Source organism: Pleurodeles waltl, chromosome 6 (genome assembly GCF_031143425.1).
Source record: "Pleurodeles waltl isolate 20211129_DDA chromosome 6, aPleWal1.hap1.20221129, whole genome shotgun sequence".
NCBI lineage: Eukaryota > Metazoa > Chordata > Amphibia > Caudata > Salamandridae > Pleurodeles > Pleurodeles waltl.
The window spans coordinates 73,445,139-73,469,381 of record NC_090445.1 but is presented as its reverse complement, the minus strand read 5'-3'; the positions used below and the strand labels follow the sequence as shown (position 1 = coordinate 73,469,381).

Here is a 24,243-nt window from a genome sequence, read left to right as displayed (position 1 = left end):
CCTCTTCTGGCGTGTCTCAGACTGAGGTGGCATCCAACTGGAGTCTTGCTCATCAGAAGGGAAGCTTCAAGAAGAAAGTGGCAGAGATCTGGAAGACAGTGGATCTTGTGAAAGAGGAACTTCTTCGGCTTCATCAGCACGAAGCTCAATATCCTCCTGATGTGCTCCTACTTTGGGAGGAATTAGTAGTGCTGGCTGCGGCCGTTATTGTCCACTACAAGAATTGGGTACTTCTTTGAGAAAGAGAGATAAGTCCAATTCAGCATCACTGCTCGTCGGTATTTTCGTGATTAGAGAGGCTGCCTCTGTGCCAGACATGGACTTGGGCTTAGTTTGGAGTGGGGCCGCTGATGCAGGAGTGCTGCTCCCAGCTTGCTCCCCAGAGGCCGGTGCGGCAGGCACACGATTTTGCCCGAAAAACGTCTGGGGTGACATGCCAGTGGTTGGAAGCTCCTTATCACTGGCGGCTTTCTTGGTAGCACCTTTCTTTGAGGCCACCTTGAAGCTGTAAGTTGGCAGTAGCACTTAACTTTACAAGGTAAAGAGATGTCCGTGTTGTGAACGTGGTCACACATCACATCGTGCACAGGACTTTAATCTGGCAGTACCAATGGTGATGTCTTTTTCTCTTCGTACACCTAAACCAAACATGCAAGAGGAACATCATTGAAACATGGCATTGTTGCAGTTGAATTAGTAGTAGAAAGAATATCAGAGTTTATTTAGTGGTTACTTAAATTAAAAATTATTTACAATACATGTATCCTTTCGTAAAACCACACCAACATGAACGTTCATCATTGTGTACGCTCAGGAAGGATAAGAAAGAGCAATAACTACAACATACAGAATGCAACTGTTATCTTTATGTGCATCAAGTTGGCACTCAGGGAAGTGCTGGTGACAAATGGAATCATCCTTGAATAATGTTGTGCAGCTGTGCGGCTATGGCAGATTTGGGACTGATGGTGAAAATGGGAAAAAAAAATAATAAAAATAAAATAAAGAAAATGGAAATGCATTTAAAAAAGTCTAAAATAAAATCTATTAATTATTAAATATTATTCAATTAAGTAAACTTTGTGAAACAAATTATAAAAAATAAAATAATTAAAACAAATACAATTTCTGATGTATAAGGGAAAGGGGATTATCATGAAAAACCACTGGGGTTTGAGAGGCAAGGAATGGTGCAGGTTAAAAACACAAAAAAGTATATAATATAATATATAACACTGTTCATACCATACATATAGTAATGAGCATTGACCTACTAGGCCTTAAGCATCACACACAAAATGGCCGCCAGCCACATGGTCAAACAACTACAACCAGCAAGGAGGCATGGCCACCACAACAAATAAGAACACATACAGTTCCACGGGCTGCCTCCATAAAATTGCTGCCAACCACATGGTCAAACAGCAACAACCAGCAAGGAGGCATGGGCACCACAACAAAGAAGAACACATGCAGGCCCACTGGCTACCTACACAAAATGGCCACCAGCCACATGGTCCAGCAACAACCAGCAAGGAGGCATGGCCACCACAACAAAGAAGAACACATGCAGGCCCACTGGCTGCCTAAACAAAGTGGCCGCCAGCCACATGGCCCAGCAACAACCAGCAACGAGGCATGGCCACCACAACAAAGGACACATGCAGGCCCACTGGCTGCCTAAACAAAATTGCTGTCATCCACATGGTCCAGCAACAACCAGCAAGAAGGCATGGTCACTACAACATAGAAGAACACATGCAGGCCCACTGGCTGCCTACACAAAATGGCCGCCAGCAACATGGTCAAACAGTAACAACCAGCAAGGAGGCATAGCCAAAACAGAGAACACATAGAGTCCTAAAAGAACTGGCTGCTTACACAAAAATGTCCTCTAGGCACATGGTCAAACAACAAGCAGGATGAATAGAAGAAAACTAAAAAACCTATATTTGACTATAATTGACTATACTAAAAGGGCCCCTGGCATGGGGGAACAAAGACCAATGGTGGCCTATGGCACACACACACCCACACACACTGCCCAGACAAAGGAGGCATTTGTACAGAAGAAAAAAAAACAGCATTGTCAGCAAATCGCCCCAAAAACATTAAACGGGCTAAAAAAGTACATTTTACAACAGTAGCACACATCATACAAAGGCATAAAATATATTACCCAACCATACACTGTTTGCATGGAAACAAATACTAAATCCGGCCAAACAACATTTTGTAATTATTTATTCCAATTCCATCCATGGTCTAAATTATGTTTCAGTGCACCCATGACTAGTACTGGCCTGGGCCTACAGCTGGATTGTCTATTCCATTAGTAGAATAGAATAAGCCACATAACATAGTGAATTAAGTGAATATTGCAAATTTACAAAACATGGAGAAAATGTAGTGAGCTGTGAAACATTTTTCTTTTAAAGAAGAAAAATTACAAGTAAAACAAACGCTACTAGGCCCCTACTGAAACTGCAGGCTACCCACCACAATAAATTCTAAAAATCAAATAAAATTACAGATAAATCCTGGTGCATGCCCTCTGTCAATGAAACATGTTGTACAAGACCCGTATACAAGTGTTTTTGAACTTACTTCTGAAATCTCAAATACAGTTCTTAAATCCAATGATACATCAGGAGACAAAATAGTGATCCTTCCAGCTCGAAATACAAGTGAAAAATGACCAGGAGATGGAGAAAGCACTGGGAGGAACCTGCTGGATAGGAACAGGAAGTTGGAGTCTCTGGGGCACTTCCTGTTGTTGGAAAAAAAAGTACATTAAAAAAGTACTCCTCACACAAACAAATCGGTCCATTAGAGAAAGTTTTTAACTCAAAATTGTCTTTTTGAGGAGATTTTAGCTGCTTGAGGTTCGCCACGTTGTAGCCTCGGTTGATCACGCTCACTCACCTATGTAACAAAAAGACGAGCCAGAAGTCGCTGGTGCGGCACAAAATCTCACGGGCAGGTACAAAATCTTGTTTGTGCTCACGAGTGACCGGATGTTTCTTGTCGCACCTCCAACACACACAAAATGATATCAAGCTTGCGCTAACGGGGGGAAACAGTATCTGTAACTGTGCATTCTCTGCAGAATGCGGAGTTGCTGAACTCCGCCAACAGAGGAGAGATTTTCGCCCAGGCTTGTCTCCAATTCTCTTGTCAGAGTGGCCAGACTGACTCTACAGCACCTACCCGTCCATAGAAGGTCCAACATCAGGCGGTCTATTTCCCTAAAAACTGAAGGCGGGATCTCATAAAAGGACCCCTGCATCACATACAAGCATCATGGAAGTATTACCATCTTGAGTAGGGCCTTTTCCCCATTAAGGATAAATGTAATATGTTCCAAAATTAGATCTAGGGTTTTAACTTTATAGTCACTGAGCGAGGTTAAGATCATAAAACCTTTTCTATTCGCTCTGGAAGGACCTCCAGGGAGTTGCCCTCAGCTATCTGAGTTACTAAATCACTAATGGGAACAAAACAGATTTTGTTATGTTGACCTTAAGGCCTGCGAGTTCCCAGAACTCCTGCATTACGTTTAATAGAATAGGCACCAAAATATCTAGGTATCTCAAGTATACCATACCATCGTCTGCATAAAGATATATTATGTGTTCTGTAGCTCACACTTGTATACTCCATCCCGCCAGGGCATATCGCAGTCTATAGGCCAGGGACTCCATGGCAATAGTAAAAATTAATGGTGAGAGGGGACATCCCTGTCTCGTGCTGCGTTGGAGGAGAAATTTGTCCGAGATGTAGTGTCCGGTGCATACTGTCACTCATGGATGAGTATATAATAGTTTTATCCTAGTGATATATGAGGTACACAGCCCTGCCTTCTCCAGAACCTACCACACATATTTCCAGGGTAGTGTGTCAAAAGCTCATTCAATATCCAAAAACGCTAACGTGTAGTTCCCCTTCTGAACTTTGGGGTCATGTATTTCGCAGGGTGCTCCTCCCAGCGATAAACCCCAACTGGTGTTCGTGGATCATACCAGGGAGGTAAGTAAGGAGTCTAGCTGCAAATACCTGACTAAGACATTTAAGATCAACATTGAGCATCTATATTGGACGGTACGATCCTGGCTCGAGCTGGTCTCTCCCAGGTTTTGCTATCAAAGAAATCAATGCCTCCTCCATTGAGCTCTGGAATTTTCAGCTTTCATAAGCCTCTGCATATACCTCCACTAGCCGGTCCAGCAAAACTGCCGGGGCGTGTTTATAGAATTCAGTAGGTAGACCATCCGTCTTCCCCCGTCTTCTTGCATGGGGTCTGAAAGCTGGGTCATCGGTGCATAAGAGTTCTGTATTTCAATAAGGACTCTCTCCGCTTGCAGAGTTCCATCAGCGACCACCATGATACGGTGGGTGGTCTGTGTCTAGCTATTTACTTGTTGCTGTTGTGTTTTTTATTTTTCAGGCATCCGCCCACACGTAGAATTGCTCTCTGTTGGCCAGACCCAAAGAGTCCAGCCAATCTGCAGCATCCTGGTGGGTGTCGAAGAAGTGCACTTTTCCTTCATATTGAACTTGCAAGCGGGCTGGGAAAATCACACTATACTTTAAGTTATGACCCTTCATTCTCTTCTTGTCTGCCAGGAATTGTTTCCGCAGTTCCGGACCTTTCTTGTATAATCCAGAAAGATTTGGATGTCTGTACCTTCATATTAGGGGGGACCTTGAGTTCGAACATGTTATAGGATATGATCTCTTTCGCAATGATTGAACAGTCTCGCAAAGATAGCGCACAGTGGGGCCTCTGGCCAAGGCTCTGGACAAAATGTTCTATGAACTCTTTCCAATGAGAACAAAATTAGATAGTCTAATAGTGGGCATTGCTGTTTTGATCCAGTTTTCCATAAACAGTTCAGTCGTGGGTCCCTCTACACACTCCGGAAATCCTAAGAAACAAAGATTGTTACATCTGGAGCATCCCTCTGCATCATCCAAGCTTTCCTCTAGCTGTGTTGTGCCAGAGGCCTTCCACCATGGTGTTAATCCTGAATAGTGGTCTTTAGCGCAGCAAGACCCTCCTCTGTGGTGGTGGCCCTTTCTCCTATCTTTCAAAGGTCCAAGCGCAAATGGTTAATATCCATTGCTATAGAATCCATTTTTGTTTCAAATACTTCTTGTGTGCCACGCATTGCTGCGAGGATCTCCGATGTAGTTTGCAGAGCACTAATGGTGGGTCTTGTGTTTCAGTGGTGGGCGTGTCGCAGCCTGTAACTTTGTATTGGACGATTTTGTTAGCTTGAGATCCCCGTGTGTTCCTGTCTTTGACCATTGTCGACACCGGGGGTATGATTTTCAACAATAGTGAAGTTTGTGATCAGCACCGGATGCCAGAGCCAAACGGCTGTGGGGTATTTGACGTGTCTGACCGAGTCACCACATTACCTACCTCAGATCTCATGGCAGAGGGCTCGGAGGAGGCATCTCAGTCCTAAGGGCGAGTCCCCAAGTGTCCCAAGACTGGCCACCACTGTCTCATCTATTTGTCCCCTTGCGTCACCCCTCCAGGCCACTGTCGAAGAACATTACGAGTTTGGTGGTCTTTTTGGAAGGACCAAAATGGAGGCAGTAATCTGATTGCCGTATTACGAGTCACACACTGAACACCGTCAAAAGCCGCCTCAAATCCGAGTCCGCCAGGATGACCAAGGGTGGGAAAGAGGCAGTCCCACCACCAGCACCGCCACACCGACCACATACCGCCCTCTGTATTACAACCCACAAATCAGCACAGCGGTCATTGCACGGCCGAAAACCATTGGCGGTGCGAACCACCACGGTCAAAATCTCACCATAACGAGAACACACCACCACATTGGACAGTACGAATTCCCCACACCTGAATCATATACAGACATCACACACACCTGCTCACCGCACCATCTAACACCCTCCCACACAACCACAATCTTTTGCGATCACAACTACCAACACAGACAGCGAGAAGCACACAAACAGAAGACTCTGAGCTTGGATACCATAGGCACCATCACATTCATCACACACCACGCAGCGGCCCCAGCAACACAGTACACACATCGCCACTACACACAAACACCACATTTATACATCACACTCAACCAAACACCCCCCACCCCACAAACTACCCTACATTACACCCTTGACCACAACACACACCACTACCCACAACACAACCACTGAGTCCCCTCAAAACCACCCACGCTTCACAGACGAAGAGCTGCGGGTCATGGACGATGAAATCGTTGGAGTAGAGCCACAACTGTTTGGAGCACAGGTCCATCAAACATCGATAACCAGGAAAATTGAGTTATGGCAGAGAATTGTCGACAGTGTGAACTCAGTGGGCAACCATCCACGCACAAGGGAGGATATCCGGAAGAGGTGGAACGACCTACAGGGGAAGGTGCATTCCATGGCATCACAACACCAAATTGCTGTACAGAGAGAAGACTGGTGGTGGGCCCCCACCTCCTTCCCTCGAGTTCTGAACATGGGAAAAGGTGGTCTTGGCAATACTGCATCCCAAGGACCTGACTGGAATACCCAGTGGACTGGAGTCTGGTAAGAAACTAACACTCCCCTGGCACTGAGTACTCCTGCCTTGCATGCTTCCTCACCACCGTATCACTCCCCAAGTCACCCATCTACCATTCCACCTCACACCCATTCACCAATACCCCTCCCCTGCGTGCCACACCACCACCCAGCCACAATGCCCACACAGTCCCTTCCAAGTGCACAGATTTGACTGCCAAGCACAATCACTACAACTCCCACAATGCACCTGCCCATCTACAGGTAAACCTGCTATGTCCATTGCACAGTGCAACTCCTGTGTTGTAGCAAGTATATCACTTGCTACAACACACACAACATACCAGTATGTCACTGGAAGTACTGATTGATCAGCTCTGTCCTTGAGTCAGCTGCACCATGCTCATCTGCCTCCTTTTCACATTGCATGTCACCATTATTTCCCACTGATGCTGCGGCCACCTCCTCATCTGCTAGTCAGGGTATCATACATCTCAGGGCCAGATTGTGGAGGATGCTGTAGGCAACTATGATCTGGCACACCTTTGGGGGACTGTAGAGCAGGGCACCTCCAGAGACGTGTAGACAGCGGAATCTTACATTAAGTAGCCCACAAGTCCTTTCTATCACATGCCTCGACCTGCCGTGGGCCTCATTGAAACGGGTTTCCCCATCCGAGACAGAGTACCTCACTGGTGTAAACAACTAGGGAAGGTTTGGATAGCCTGAGTCACCTGTGTGAATAAAGGTTAGGACCTGTTACAATACAATACAATTCATATGCTGCTATGCATAGTCACTGGCTTCATCATGTCAATATGTTAACTTGTGTGCACATCTGATGCTCAATTCCCATTACAGCTTGCCTTGGCCAATAGGTAGTATCAGACTTGGAGTGCACTAGTAATGGCATGGACTGTCATGATATGTCAGAGATGTAAATGTTGATAGGAGTCTATGGGAGGTATGTATTGATCTGTATCCTCCCTCTCTTTCTCTCTCTTTTTGTGCATCAGCATCATCAGGCAGAGGAGAAGGGACACAGGTGAGTGGAGAAGCAGCAGCCCACGGGACCCAAGAGGCTGATACCAGCAAGGCCGAGGGACCCAGTGGGACGGAGGCTGAGGGGAGTGCCACGGGGGACACCGGATTTACAACATCAGCTTCTGATTCCTCCTCCGATGGACACCCCCCTTACTAGCACCTCCCTCCCTATTGCTCCCCACCCAGTTGCCCGTGCCCACTTACCCAGGAGGGTGGGCGTCTCCTTCGCCACAGGCACTTCTGCCCTTGGCCCAGTCAGCCCTGCTGCCCTCAGTGAGGAGGCTATTGACCTCCTGAGGTCCATCTCTGTGGGTCATTCCACCATTGTGAATGCCGTTCAGAGACTGGCAGCTCAAGTCCTAAAAAAGAGCAATGCATTCCTAAAAGGCATTCACTGTGCCCTGGCTGCCCTCCAGAGATCCTTTCAGGCTCTGGCCACCACACTGATGGCAGACAGTCACCCTTTGTCTCCCATCTCCCCTCCACCTACCTCTTCCCAATCCCAAAGCCCTCTCCCCACACCAATACAAAGCACACATGCACACAGCCATGATTGGTTGTGAGTTGTTTTTGTGGGTTGTCACGTGTAGGTGTGCAGTGCTATGGGTTGGCAACGCGTTTGTGTAGTTGCGATTGTGATGTTGTGTGACTCGGTGGTGTTGTGTATATGTGTGTTAGCCTGTGGCGGTGATCTTTGTGTGTGTGTGGTGGTGTGTGTAATGTTCATATGCGTCTATGGTTTTTGTGTGTGCGTGTGTAGGTGTGTGTGTCTTGGTATGGGTGTGTGGTTGCGTGTGTGTGGCAGTCGCTAGCCGTCCATTATGTGTATGTTGTGCGTGCATGTGTTCTAATACCTTTCCCCCCAGTGTGTGCTAGGTGGGTGTACTTACGGTTGTTGTAGTCTTCGTTGTCACTGGTTCTGGAGACGCAGGACGATCAGGAGCAGTGGGAAGACTTCAAATTCTGGTTCCATGGCGACTCCGAATGTGTCTGTGTTTTTGAAGGTGAGTGTCTCATTGTGTAGCGTTCGGTTCCGCCAGGGTTTTGGTGGTGGTGCGACAGCGCCGGAAATCCTGGCGGTATGCAACCTTGTGATACACTTGACAGAAACATGGTCCCCTTGTTGGCCCCTCCGCACTGGCGGTGAATTGGCTGTGTTCTCTTGGGAAGACCACCATGGTCATAATGTGGCTGTCTGCACCGCCAGCCTGGAGGTGGTGCGACCGCCACCGCCAACATGGCAGTACTCGGACCGCCCAACTCGTAATGAGGGCCTAAGGGGGTCATTATGAACACAGCAGGAATCCCCGCCGTGTTCATGCTGGCAGTCTTTTCACAGACCGCCAGCCCCCTTGAGACCCTGCCGGCCGGGACATTTTCGTCAATGCCGCTGTGTGGCGGGTGCAGCAGCACCCGTCGCGCAGATCACTGGCCGTAAATCAGGCAATGACCTGCGCGATGGGGCACTGCACAGGGGCCCCTGCACTGTCCATGACAAGTGCTTGGGCAGTTTAGGGGCCCCCAGGGGGGCCCCAGAGCACCCTTTCTGCCAGCCTTTCCAGGGATGGGGAACCCGCCAGGGAAAGGCTGGAGGAACAAGGGTTCTTTATCCACAGGGCTGCCTGTTGCAGCCCTCTCTTATTCATAATATGGCGGTTCAGACCGCCATGCCAGTGGCAGTATTTTCTGCCACCGCCGGCATGGCGGTCTGAACCGCCATGTTCGTAATGAGGGCTTAAGTCTTTTGCCAGGTCTCAAAAACACAGCCACTGCGGGGATCACAGTAGGTCGCAGTTTTCCTCCCTTAGGGTTAACAATGCCAGCTCCGGTGCCTTAGATTTTGCCTCTTGGATTGGAGGACATATGGTAGGAGATGCAAAAGAATTATGCTGGACCCCTTTCCCCCACTTCGTTTCACAGCTCGGCAAGTGTGTGTGTCACTTTCAGGGCTATGTGCTGTAGGCCAGACCTCATGGGGCTTGCACTTCCCTCCTTGCGGCCTTCTCAGTTAATTTGTGTGGTGTGTACAAAACACTGTTCTATATGAATTGCCAGCAGGGGGGAGAGGGAACCATCGGCAGGCCTGCAATCAGACACCAGAAGTCTTGGCATCTGTGTGGTCTGCTGGGCGGGGCAGGCTCCTCCCAAGCAGCACCTCCCCTGCAAACAGCGGGCCCACATTGGCATCAGGCCCTAGACGGAAGGCCACATCTCCACCGGCAGGCCTCCATCAGCCCCACAGGCTGAGCTCCACCGCTCGCGCCAGAGGCCCCCCAGCATGTCCTAACTCCCATTCACTCTTGCAGCACTGAAAACCACACACTGTGTGCGCTTGGGTCAGTCGATTTAGGTACCACCGTTCTCCTCCGTCAGGTGACCCATACCACCCTCAGCTACTCAGCTTCTGCTGCTCGCCCCGCCTCTGCTCAATCGCTGCACCTCAGCAACAGCGGCAGCCATCAGACCACTTTGGCAGCAGGTGAGTTTCTGCTATATATTCTGTGTTGATTATTGTAGGAAAAGCCTGTAGGTGAACAGGATGATTAATACTCGGGTATGGAGTGCCAGCAAGATGTGACTAAGTGGCCATCTTGCTCTGCCCCCTTCTAGTTGGCGTCTTGCAAATAATTCAGACCCACACATCCTTGGTAAATGTTTTGGTTTCTCACATGCCAAACACTTGCACAGCCAGTTGAAGTAGCCACCTACAATTTTCATGTGATATTTTGTTGTCACAGAATGCACAAGTATCAGTCTCTTCGATACTTTGGTTTCGTGATACCCTTAAGACAGTATTTTATATCTCCATTTAATTTTTCTTTTTACATGGTATCACCTTGATTGCTACCTTTGAGTATGGCTCCTGGGCCTCCAAGAGTTTCATAGACCACTCTATCTCCTAAACGTTTTTGAATGGCAGAACTGGTTCCCAATGCTTGAACTGTCATTTCTTTAAGGAGCAATATTACTGTCTTATTTATGCGCTCACGTCTTCAGCGATGGTGCTACTCTTACTACAGGAGTTTGTGCCTACTACACCCATTAGTCTTTGCTGCAAAAAGAGTGCAGACTTTGTGGGAATCATCATGTCTGTTTTTCGAAGTAAGAAATGCCTGCAGCTAGTTTTGTGAGATCCATGAGTTGCAGATGTTTGCATTTGATCCTCAGAATATATGGGCGGCCCCTCTGGAAAATTAGCATTGTGGTATCACTGTTCATTCTACTCACTAAATATGATTCTCCCTCAAGAGTCCTTCCGATTGGTTCACCTACGTGGCTTCTGCAGGCATTATCAAGGTATTATTATCCTAAACGAAGACCAGTAGACAACTGGTAAATTTAAAAATGCCTGCACTTTATACATTCAAACAAGATTGCGAGTTTACATGCTGTTTTATTTATATTGTATCCATTATTGCCATACTATTTCTATTAAAGACAGTGTGTCTCAATAGGTTGAAGGCTTCATGTTTGAAGACTGGGGATTTAGTAGTCATTCCAACAAATGTACCCTATTTCAATAGGCTGCACAGCAGATACCCCATCTGATGCCTGATTAACACAAGGACACGAGGCAACCAACCATGAAACAGTAAATAAATTACATCCAACATGTTCACTATCCACATATTTTTCACAATTACATTTATTAACTAATGCACTTTAGGGACAGTAATCTTTTGTGCCACAAGATGAAGTACTGAAGCTGATTTAAACAATTTTAAAACATGAGTTAAAACCATGACTGATATAGGGAAGCCATCCGATGTAATTTGTTGTTTGATTAGCTTGCTCACCTGGATGTATTCACAGAGTTTTATATCTTAATCTTTCACACTGGTTCACAGACCATAGGCACGCTGGTAGGGTGACCCGCTGCACATGTAAGATAATGTGGCGAATACAGACCAGCAGTCATTTTTACTTACTGAATGAGGTGGTTATGGTATTTTGTCGTGACATGCAGTATGTGTTCTGTGTTCTCTGCATCCATTCTGTATTTTATTGGTTTAGTGCATATTCCGAGCATTCTCCAAGGTTTGATCAGCCAGTAGAAGGACCAGGATTGTTGATCCGGGAGGATGCTCGTAGATGGGCTCCTTACTCTTGAAGCTATCTCTTAAATAAATGAATTCTAAATTCACAATGCTGTTGTCTGTTATATTAGAGGAAGCAACTACAACAGGGGTGTCACATTCCCACAGATGTCACATGTCAGAGCAACAAAACTCTTCAGTTGTATTCTCACTTCGGTGGCCTCTCCTTTTCCCTCCAGACTCCAACTTTTCACCTGGGGAAAAGGAGGAGAAGACTGCAGCATCCTGTCATCCCAGGACCCATGTACTCATGGTCTCTGTAAAAGGAATAAGGCTGGGTTGTAAGCTCTGTGGCATGGAAGGATTATAATAATAATAATTTTATCTCTCCCTTGTCGTTAGTGAATGAGGATATACCAAAGCAAAAACATTGCTTCCTGATACTAACCACAGTAAAACCCAGAACTCTAAAGTAAGTCAACACATTTATTTTAATCGAAAATGGAGCATTACCAGAGACGTCATTCATTTTTTTAAACAGCCGCTGGAACTTTATACCGAATATTCAAAGTTTTCTGATTCATCAAATCTAATTGATAGTGTTTTACAAACATTGAAGGGACTGCCAAGACTGCTGCTCGCCAACTATCTGGAATGGAGGATGTACCTGCTTCTGCCCAAGAATCCGCCATTCCATGAGTGGAGCTCCACAGAACTGATTTTAGTAAATAATCCCTTTGGGATTCGTAAACTAGAGTGATTACCAGTTTTATCTATCTCAAGGAAGAAGTAGAATGTTAAGGCCGAGGAAGAAGCAGAAGGTTAACAATCTTATGTAAAGGGCTAAAAAATAAAGACTCTCAAGGCCTCTGTGGTAAACAGAACTAAAGATATAGCTCTTGACTCTTAGGATGACATCTAAGAAGTTCCATACTTCTTCCTCAGCTAAGGAAGGTTGGAAAAAGAGAAGGTAAAATAGATATTCTGGTCCTGAAGTAATGAAGAAGAAACTGTAGGACACAAATCTGGACCTAAAACATAATGGGTAAGAAGCTGCTGTCAGCACGAATGTAGTGTGTAACAGTCTTGGTGGGACTCAGACTACAGATGTCTCCCCCTTTGAGCACCAAAGCCCCTGGCAAAGGGAAGAATGTCACAAGCCACCTCTTCTCAGAACTGCAGCATATGTCGCTGGTGACATACACCATGGGTTTCTTGAGCCTTCAAAGACTGCAGAAGAGGGAGTAACCAAGGGTATACATCAGTGGCACCTACAGGATGCCAGGGATTCATGAGTAGAAACATCTCATGAAATACACCAGTGGCTGTGTGAGAGGCCTTAACATACACTGTTGCCACACCCTAGCTGCAGGAGGTGCAGGGGGATTCGGGTTGGGGGGGGGCGAGTTGTGATGACACTGATGGGACCGTGGACAATGTGTGTGCAGGCCAGGTGGTGCCACTAGCAAAGAGTGCATGATACCTCCTGTTTAGTAAGTAAATTGCACCAATGTGTTATTGGTTGCAGAACAGACAAGCAGAGTCTCCTCATGCAGATGGAAGGAAAACGCTTTAGTACCTTCTTCAAAAAACTGTTTTACTCTTGTTTCCCTCCCTAGTCTGGCAATGATAAGGGTAGTCATTGAATATGTCGCCCTCCATCTCTGTCTTTCACAACCTTGCTCAATGAAAGCTTCCCAATCTTACCTAGGCTGGTAAGTCTAATCCTGTGACCTAAAACCCACTAGCCCCTTGCTGACTAATGTGTATTGGTTAAGGGCAGAATAACATTATTTCTATATCTTCCCCGGTTTAGAATCATGAGAGGTCAGCTATGGCTCACTGCTACATCAGATTCACCCATGTGCAGGTGGAGTGGATGGGAAAATAAGAGCTGTTCTTCCATGGCAACATCACAATGATACTCCGAGATGATCAAAAACGTACCAGAGATCATGCCCATTGTAATGCAAGTGATTGTTCACTAGTCAACATTTTAAATGCTGTGCCAAGTTAATGCGCCTATCATCTCACATTGTATATCTGAGAACATTCATAGCCAACACTACCAGTACCACCAATACTAGAAAGCATGATAGCTTCATAGACTCTGTGCCACCTAAGCTGTGCATCATGAAACCTTGGTTACACCATTCATCATAACTAGTGCAGAGAACGTGGCAGTTGACAGAGAACCTGTTCCAATGATTATACCTGTCATTATAAAAATAAATTGTAAGCTTACATGCTCATCTTCAGCATTACAAAACTCTACCATCAAAAATACCAGAAGTATGACTGACAGATGAGAACATGCCAGTGAACGCCACCATAATTCCTGTCATTGTTTATGACTATACATAGAAATGTTGTGCTACAGAATTAGTGACCAGTAAGTGTACCATCAAAACGACTTGCTCATCACTTCACATATGCCATGGGAGGTGCTTGTCCCGAGAATAAGGCTTACAGAATCGTTGCACAGATAAATTCCATGCTATCTAGTACCCAGATAACATGCCATCAGATGTACTGTCAACAACCCATGCCATCAGAGTCATTGACTAGATAGCATGCCATTTGAATTGGTACCATGGTAACATGTCCACAGTTATGTTACAGTTATAACATGCTGGGGGGAATCTTCATGTACTTTAAGAGTTTTCTGAGGTCCGTACTACAAAAATGTTGCTCAAACACATGCATATTGTGCTTTGTTACTGTAAATCAGTATCTGTATTACTTTGAAGATACAGACTTTTTTTTCTAGGAAAAGTTTCAGAGTTATCTAGAAGAGTTAAAGAAAAAGTTGGCTGATATACTTGAACTGCAGCACAAGGAGGAAATTAAAGTTATACAGCTGAAGGTAAGAGAACAGCGTCATTACTATTGAGTGAAAACTTCAAACATTATCTTCCTTTACCCAGTTGTCGGCTACGTGCTGGACCTAGGTCGGTGCTTTGCAATTTTCAGCTGTGCCTTCTTTGGACATTAAGGCATAGAGTTTGGCGTATGAATTATTATGTCACAAACATGATGAATATCCCATCTGCCTAATTACAAGTGCCTGATTTTGAGATGGGTGGACAAAGTAAAAGCAGTGAGGGTGGTGCGGGGTTTTATGTCTGCTACCCAGCCTTTACCAAGTTAAGAACTCACAGCTGACCTTGCAATTGTATCAGAGTATGACAATACAATAAATAATTATGGGAGTAGGAAGTGTTGATGCCAGAGCAACAGTTTACACTGTGTCTGTGGTTCTCCAGTGCTTTGACCTAATTTGCTGGGCTTAGTATGAGCGGCCCCTCAAACACTCTTGTCATGGGAACTTTATTTTGAGGTATTTTTCAAAGTATTCTGTGGTTGCCACGATTAGGTCATTATAATGCCTTCCCGGACAGCATCCGCACATCAATGAAAGGCAAGGCGAGGAACTAGAGGAGTTTCAACCAAACAGATATAACATAGCTAGTTGACACACAGCTTGCTGTCAGGGTTCCAGGTGAAACAAAACAATCTCTCCCTCCCAGAAAACAAACACTTTTTTCTGCTCTTCTTGAGTCTTCTTCATAAAGACAGTGGACCTCCTTACGACTTCGGTAGTCTTTTCGTAAGACCGCCGAAGCCGTGGGCACCAAAAGACCGCCCAGTGCTGGCAGTCTTAAGGCCGCCCTATTACGACGGATTTCGAAATACAACCAGTCGTGCTGACGGTCGGCAGTGAAAAGACAGTTCCACCGCCGGCACCGCCACGCCAAAAAGAGAGGATGGAAGGGGTGAGTGTGCGTGTGTATGTGTGCATGTGTACGTAAGTGGACGAGGGAGGGTGGTTAGTGTTTGTGTAAGTGGACAGGGAGAGTGGGTGAGTGTGTGTATGCGGTGCAGGGGGAAGGAAGTGTGAACGTATGCATGTGCTGAGGGAGGGAGGTGTGAATGTTTGTATGCGCTGGAGGAGTGATTGCGTGCGTGAGTGCAGTGTGTATGTATGTTATTGTGAATGGGGGTGTATGAAGTGAGTGCCTGGGTGAGTGGGGATGTGTTTGTGTGTGGGAGTATGTGGGTGCATGTGTTCAGGTATAAAAACGTGTGTGAGAGTGTATCCTGATGACAGGAATGCTTATTCCTGTTGCCAGGATGAAAGACCACCAGCCTTTTCTGGCAGTGCGACTGCCAGAAAATGCTGGCAATCTCCCGCATCGTAAAACCGCTATCAGTATTACGACGTCCGCTCACCTCCAGCCTGGCGGACCGCGGAAAAGAGGCGGGACGGGCAGAGTATTGGAGGTTTGGCTTTGGCTAAACCTCTGAACTTGTAATTTGGCGGTGAGACCCCCACCTCGGCTTTGGACCGCCAGGGTCGAAAAGAGGGCCAGAGTGTTGAGATCTGTGCCCAGAATGTGTAGAGGCAGCACACAGCAGACAACTTCAACTTTTGTCCTGTGCAGAAAAGGGAGGTGACTTGCTGGACAGTGGTATGTGTGCTAAAGGAAGGAAAGCTCTGCCAGGTAGGAAGCAGATGACTACTCTCATTCCTGGTGAAGCAGCACAGCAGCATTCTGTCCTTCACTTGTATAAGCGGGGTAACAACTATATCTTTGCTGGGTAACCGACTACCCCTATGCATTCCTTTAGTGCAGAGGAGTTACATGCCACAATCTCCTAAACTTAAATAGTGCTACAAGATATAATATCATATTGTAATAATATTTTGCATTGTAAAAACAGAAATCACATTATTGGAAGGTGGGCATCATGGTACCATTTAGGTAGAAGTACATCTAAAACAATGATTTGTAAGTGAACACTTACAGCCTGAAAACAAACACTATTCGTATGTGAAGAACAAGACTAACCTACAGGGGGACAACAATCCAAGAATGTATTTATATAGTATTAAAAGGCATAGAAAGACATGCATATGGAATATTTTTTCTGTTAAGTGTTGCTTGTAACTGATCAAAGATATATTAAAACAGTATTCTTTGAAGGTCTAGGGACAGATTTCACACTTCTAGATTGCAATTGTGAATCAGGAGCTATTAAAATGTCAAGGCTTGGGCCTTGTGATGGGATGCACCTATAAATTGTGGAGAGGAGGATATCTTAGGTATTTTCCATAATAGATAATCCCCTCCTTCCTCGTGCTATGTTACAGTGCCTGGGAGTAGGTGTCAGATCATCTTTGGTGGAGTTTGACTTGTTTCCAGACTCCTTTTGCTGTAGTGGAATTCCACATGATTACTGCAAAATTTAACATAACTATGAGGAATTACGCAAAATGCATCTTGCACTCAAAAAATACTCAGATGGACGTTCAAGTAAAAATTCAATGCAAAAATGTAATATGAGTTGATTTCAGTAGCTCAAATTCAAAACATTGTTACTCGTATTTGAATTTGTAGTTTTTTTTTACAAAAAAGTTATCCTAATGGTCTTTGCTGCTGATGTTAGCATTCCTTAAATATAAACTTTTCACTGATGTGCAATGTCTCACTTACACGTGGAATGCATTTGCCCCAAAAACATTATTTGTGATAACTTTACTTCAGCTTCTTTCTTATTTCTTGTTGTTAAATTAAAAGAATATATTCATAATTTCGTCATAATTTAAGTTATTTGCATTTAAACCTGTTAACATTTTATGTTTGCTTTCATTTCCAAATCAAGTAAATGTATTCGCAAGAAAACATTTCATCAAAATAGAAGGCAGGGTGGGTAGACTAAACCACTACCCAGCCGTAGCCCTGAAGTAAAGGAAAAGTTGTTTACTTTCTTTACCTCCGTGTACACCCTTCCATAATGTCCCAATTTACCCCACCCCTTGGCTTTCATTACTACCTCTCTTTGCTTTGTTTTCCGTTCCATGAGGTTCTAATCTGCATACAACATCAACTACGAGCCATGCAATCAGGGATGTGGAATTCCTATTGCCCTACACCCAGGACATACTGTCTGGGGTCAAGGGCAACAGGTTTTCATGTTTATTTTGCCTTTGGGACGGGTAGGCCCAACCCCCTGCAGCACAAACCCCTTGGCTGCCAGTTTACAGAGAAGGGAACTGTCTGTTTGAACTTGTATTTATGGTTCATTAATTAAAAGCCTCCATTAGTAGGGTGAGAGCTGTAAATAAACGTTTTAAGGTCACACTACACTACTGACAGTAGTTCCAGTAAAAAATAAAAAAAAAGAGTACACACGTACATTTGAGGCTAGGTATAATGCTCCCAGAATGCTTTATAATTAGGTACAATTGTTTGCGGAAGCTTGCAAGAAAGGGTGATGATTCTTTGCTTTCAAAATAAAGTGTTCGGAAAAAAATCCAAGTTGGCAAAAAAACGTTTTGCTACTTTGAAATTTTAGATGTTATTTCTTTGAAGCAACATTTAGTCAAATGTGTTGATGCATGCTCTAGCATTTCCAAAAATATTTGTAACTGAAATTCATTGTAATAATTTTCAACAAGATTATGGGAAGCATAAAAATAAACAAGCACTGGCAAAGCCAACCAACCGGACATTTTTTGGGAGTCTTTTCGTTTCATCAATGCGTGATTTGTTTTGACATGGCTTTTGTAAAACTTAATTGTTGTTGGAGCTGCCAGACCCTCACCATTGTAACAAACACTGGCAAAAAGAAAAAAAGGTTTTGGTCTCAAGAAGCATACATTGCCACCAGTGGCATAAGAAAGGCCCCGCAGCCCCCCTCACTACAGCAGCTGCCTGAGTGGGTCTGGGGGGGGGGCCTCTATGTTCTTTGCAGGGGGGGCCACCTCAAGTTTTGGTATGTTAATGATGACTGCCACAGTAGTTCCTGGTACTGAACAAAACTACTTTGTGTGCCGATATGCTCCTTGTGGAAGAGCAGAATGCGGTCACTCACACTAAAGCCAGCCGATAAAGAGAGACATAGAAGTTTAATAAAAACAAAATGTCTTTGTTAACGCCAGACCTAATTAGGCACCCAATTCTTCAAGAAAGTCACAAAAGATCACCCATGGTATATGTCTTTGAATTAGTGGCTTTCGTGAAATCACAGGAACTTACAGAAGTAGACCAGGAAATCAGACTCCTAAAAAATATTTGTGAACTGTATTTTAACACGAGCAAATATGCATGTGTAGATTTGCTCATGTGAAAATCTATTGAGCATTTACAAGTTCACTTTCCCTCCAACCACATTTTTACCCAACCCTGGAGGAACTTCTACTTCCGCCATTGTCAGGAGTAAATGTCCAATCTTTCTCATTATGGGAAAAAATTAGAAAAGAGCTGGTGAAAATCATTAAATCATGCATTATCTAGTTTGCAGACCCAAATGGAATTCCAGCCCTGGAACTATTGCTTACTGTTTCCTCCAGCCCCAGTATGTAGATCTGTGGAAAGGTGGCAAAATATGGAAATTGGAACAGTAGGGATTGAATTTGCAAATATTCAAGCCCTACTATAGTAGTAACCCTGGCATAATCAGAGAGGCTATTATCAGAGCTCTTACATAATGAGATTGCTGCTATAATATGTCGCCGCACAACATGGCACCAAAGGGACTATAGATTTTTTTACAGGACAAGTAGATTTAAGAAGCAACCTGTCCCATGGACAAGTAGATGTTTTATTAAATTCCACACCCCTGCATGCAACAGAACCTCCTTAGTCATCAACTGTGACGTCGTTGTGACAAGGGCTTCCTTCTCTGTAAGCATCCTCTTTAGGTCTAACATTGATAGTTTATGTGCTGTTTCTTCAAGACCCTTTATGTTCTTACAGTGGGCTTAAAGGCCATACATTGCCTACCATTAGCTGGTTTCATTGACACTCTCATTAGCTTGTTTCTTATAGGTCTGTTGCTGTGGACTTACTTCCTCTTCTTGTGTTTATTCCTTTCCTAAAGCATGAACACATTACTTGTGCCCTTACGCTGCTCATTTTTTAGACGCTACTTTTTTCTTTCTGTTTAAGCACTCTACCATGTTGTGTATTTTCTACCTGGCCCCCTTGTGTACTTTCCCCCCAGTGTGTTCCATCCACCCTCCCTGCAGCTATGCTGCTTGTCCTGCCTACTCTCCTGCCTGTCCTCCCTCATCTGTGTTGCTACCCACCACCATCTACCCTCCCTTGTCTGTGTTTCTTGCTCCCAGTTCCATGTTGCTTGTCCCCATGGTCCGTGCTGCTTCTCCCCATGTTCTGTGTTGCTTGCCACCAGTGGTCTGTGTTGTTTGCCCCAAGCCCTGGTCTGAGTTGCTAGCCTCTGTTCTCTTATCCGCTGTTCTTGGCCCCATCTAGCTTCACGCCCTCGTCCGTGTCGTGTGATCATCTGTGCTCTTCGCCTCCCAAGGTCATAACATGGAAAGTGTATTGTCCGACGGGGGAGGAATGGGGGGAGTGGTGCTATGATGTGTCCACCGCCAGCTGCCTCAGTGCATTTTTTTCCAAACACCCTCTGTTTTCCATGTTGTTTCTCCATCCCCCAGTTGTTGCCTCTCCCTCCGTGTTGTCAACCCACCCGCTCCCCAAATTTCTTTTTTGTCATAGTGCTGTTTTTAAAAAAAAAAAGAACTTTCAGGCCTTGTCCACCCAGTTGCTCTGGTGTACAACATTGGCTAAACATTGACAAAGCCAATAGCTCTCATTTCACAGGGAAGGGCTGTTTTGCTTGGCATGGGTTTGCATTCCTTCATATGTACCCAACCATACTGTAGAAATTGGTGAAACAAGCTGGACTTAAAGTCATTTTTTTCTTTTTGGGATTTCTTTTTTAGACTTGTCAGTTTAAAAAAAGCAAAATATCCATTCTCCCATTCTGAGCAGTGTCTTGTTGATCATAACCTACATTTTCTTTCCCGGAGTGCATCAGGCTATTAAATACATCCATACATTTGTCTGCAGAAGTATCTACTGTTTCCAGAACAGGGGCCAACATTATCCCGAGGTCCTCCTGTCAAGCGAAGGCTTCAATTTATGGGTTAATGTATCTGCTACAAAAGAGCAACATCTCACATCATCAGACTCTTTGTGAAAGAGACAACCTACTGCATCCTAACATCAGTCTGTGAGCCCTGTCTTGCAATTCAAAACAAGCACCCCTAAATATTTCTGTCAAACCTTGCTGTGAAATCCTTTCTCACCTCTTCCACCACTGAATCACTAGTTGTATAAGAAATTTCCCATGTGAGGTAAAGAGCTACTCGCTCTGCCTTCTGCTCTCCTTTGAATGCCCTCTGCTCTGATGTGACATAAACAATGGCTGCAATCACTCAGGGGGTGATAAAATAACCTGCTTCATCATGAGGCAGTTCCATAGTCGAATGATAGATGTATCTCATATTTGTTGAGTGCTAGTGATGTGAATTTGTTATTAATGTTTATGCTACAGGACAAGTTCAAGAGCCAGAGAGAGCAAAGCTCCAATGAATATGAGGAGATGCAGCAGTTTTTAGATAAGCAAAAAACTCTTTACCTCAGTGACCTGAATGAGAAAGAAAAGAAGAGTCTGCAGAGCATCAAGGAGAAAGCAAACAAATTACAAGAAGAGCAAATCTCCATTCGAAACCTGATCGCTGAGGTTGAATCAAAGTATCAGCAACAGGATGTGGAGTTTCTGAAGGTAAGACAAGGGGTACAGAGCTGTGGAATGATAAGAGAAGAGCATCTTCCTCAGGGTCCTGATCACAAAGCCAGAGGATGTATCAGCAGAAGAGAGTGGAGTTAAACAGCTTAATAACAAAAACACAGTACCCAGCTGTGTAGATCTGCCCTCTGCTGGGGGGCTATAAATGAAGACTTACCACCACCGCTATCTGCATTATTTTGGATGGTTTTAAAAAGAGATAAATAAGTCAGCACTGCCCTACCATAGCGGTGTTAGTTTTGCCCAGTGCCAGTGCATATATCAGTGTTAAAAAAGTGTGTGTGTTATTGTTTGTTTGTACAGTGGTATCACATCAAAGATAAAAGGGTCCAGACAAGATAACCTCCTGTTTAGAATGCCTGTTCGTACAGTAGTTGTGGGAGCTTAGACCAGAGGACATGGACCCTAGTCCTACTATTTGAAAGTACGCTACTAATTAATTGGTAAGGTCCCACTGAAAGAACGTGTTTTCAGGCAATTAATTGCAGTATAAAATATGGTTCATAGGCAAAAACTGCAAAGAGGGATATTTTGTTCCCAGTTCAAAAGATTTTTATTGATGAGAAGTGGAGAATTCCAAATCTGAGTCACAAAGTACAGCAACATTTCAGCCAATTATTTAGTAGTGTTTGTACAGTGGATCGTTTTATGTGGCAGGTATAGTTGCCATGTCTCTTAAGTTCAACTTTATACCATGTGTGTATTCCAGGGTTTTCTTTGACAAATCTTTGTTATTGGGTTGAAGAATGAAAACAGTATGTTTTTTTATTTGTGCTACAACTTTAAAACATTGGACTATACATCCCACAAGCCATACTTGCATGCAATTTAAGGTTAGAAAGGTGGAAAGAATAACACACTGCTGCTTCCATGACATCACCCATCCTGGAGCCAAAAGCAAAGGTTATAGAAAACATTGTACACTCCAGACAAGCAAAAATATGCAAATCTGGTGCTCCAAGTTGCATAATTTACTGGATCTAGTGTACCAGTGTCAGTGAAGGCACTTGGCGATGGGAGCAGCTAAAAGATATCAGACGCAGGGTATCAAATTATTTCATAGGGTTGGAGTCATAGCTTTTTAGATGTTTTTATTTTCCTGGAGAGTTGGAACATCACCTTTTCTGGGGAGAGCAAAAGGAAACTACAAACTGAAATTCTCTCGATTGAGACAGTGCATGGATGTATGGATAGCGTAGCTAATAATTGCTGCAAAGACATGACAGGATTGGAGGGACACGCTGATTTAAAAAAAAAAAGTCACATTGAGGTCGAATGAGGAGTGTCTAAAGCAAGAGGCCTCAACCTTTTCCGTTGTGAGACCTACTTCTGCTCCAGGAAAATCCTCCTGAGCTACTAACAGATTTTATCACTGTAAAATAAGACCACGTGTGTTAACGTTACCCTACGACCACTGTATGCATGATTATGGGTAGTGACTCCACAAGTAGTCCAAGCAAGGTTACCTAAAGAAATGCCAGGAAAAAGCTTATCAATATTCAGTGTCTCCACCTGACTGGTGAAGTAACATTCACATCATTACATGGCATCTGGCACAAAAGACATAACCACAGCAAAACAATCTCCCTAACTCCACTTAAATTATCATTCAACTCTCAATTTTAAATGTGTTTTGGAACTGCAACTTTTTGTCTTGATCAGTTTCTGAAAATAGACATATTTGTCTACCACTTTCAATTTACCAGAAGAAAACCTTTTTTGTAAAAAAAGATTTTGTTTTGCCTTTAAAATAGCAGTTTTAACTTTTAGGAAATTCACAATCCCCAAACAGCTTGTAGTTTTCTAGTACTCATAGGAACAAATGACTCACATAGACAGTCCTGCTTCAGATGGCCAGGTATTTCAGTCATAGCTCAGCTATGCTCACTATAACCCTAATTATGGCAATAATGCCTGCCATCACACCAGGACCACTACTGTGCCAAGTCTGTACACCATACCAGCCTGGATGCCCACCATATATCAGTCATGGCTATAATTGGGAGAGTGGCAGTCATACTCTTAGTATATCAGTGATAGCTGCCAGTATGCACAAACTAGAAAGACGTTGCCCAAAATAGTCAAGGATGTACATTATTATGCAATTGGCATCATTATGCTACAAACAGACACAGTTGGACCAGATCTGAAACCCTTTCAACAGAAGCTAGAATGCACGTTTGGCAGACCATGGAATAGGCGTAGTGTCCAGGGAGCGAAACTGTTAATTGGGGAAGGACACACTGTCACGCAGACATGCACATAAATTAATGAAAATGAGGCTCTTACTTTTTGCTGCTTTGGATCCATACCATCCTCTCCTCAGCTCGTGGGCTAAAACCCATCTAACATGTTTCCACTCTGGCTCCTTCAGTCCCAGACTGCAGTGGGTCAGCACTGGTTAGTGCTCAGGCTACATTGTTCACACTCAAGGTGCAACTTAGAGCACGGCCTGCGACACGGATAATCTCCTTATGACTTAGCAAGATCAAGATTGACTGCAGATGGTCATGTGGCAGACCCCAAAGGCTGACACTGTGTGTGGTTGAGTGCTGTCATGAGGCCTTGCCATTTGGTTGTCTGGCTGTCACTTTAAGGGTGCTGAAATGAGCAGTGCTGCCTTCTTTAACAGCACAGAATCTCTCAAAGGGACACTGGGCTTGACTTCACATCTGAGAGCTCCTTTGAGGGTGCTGGGGTGCTAACAGTAGTTCCTGAGCTACTTGTTGGAGACCCCTGGTCTAAAGACTGATCCTTCTCTTAACTGTGCAGACTCACTCTTCATTGTTTGGCAGGAGACTTTTTAGGGTTGGCGGAAAGGCGGTGCACGTGGCATGGGCAGTGCAGGAGCCCCCATGGACAACCCGTCTTGCTTTCCACTGCCCGAATTAGGGGCAGTGAAAGCGTGACAGGTGCTACTGCACCCGCTGCACCGCCACATTGCTGCTGGCTTGATTACGAGCCGGCGGCAATGTTAAGGCCC

General features: G+C 44.6%; 1 protein-coding gene across 1 annotated transcript in view; it reads left to right on the top strand.

The window, feature by feature from the left end:
- The window catches only part of LOC138299219 (E3 ubiquitin-protein ligase TRIM39-like), a 216,941-nt gene that overhangs the window by 26,042 nt on the left and 166,656 nt on the right, over positions 1 to 24,243 (top strand). Inside the window, exons 2-3 of the mRNA XM_069237345.1 lie at positions 14,407 to 14,502; positions 21,006 to 21,236. Coding sequence (XP_069093446.1) covers positions 14,407 to 14,502; positions 21,006 to 21,236 — 327 coding nt within the window. The remainder of the gene's footprint in view (positions 1 to 14,406; positions 14,503 to 21,005; positions 21,237 to 24,243) is intronic.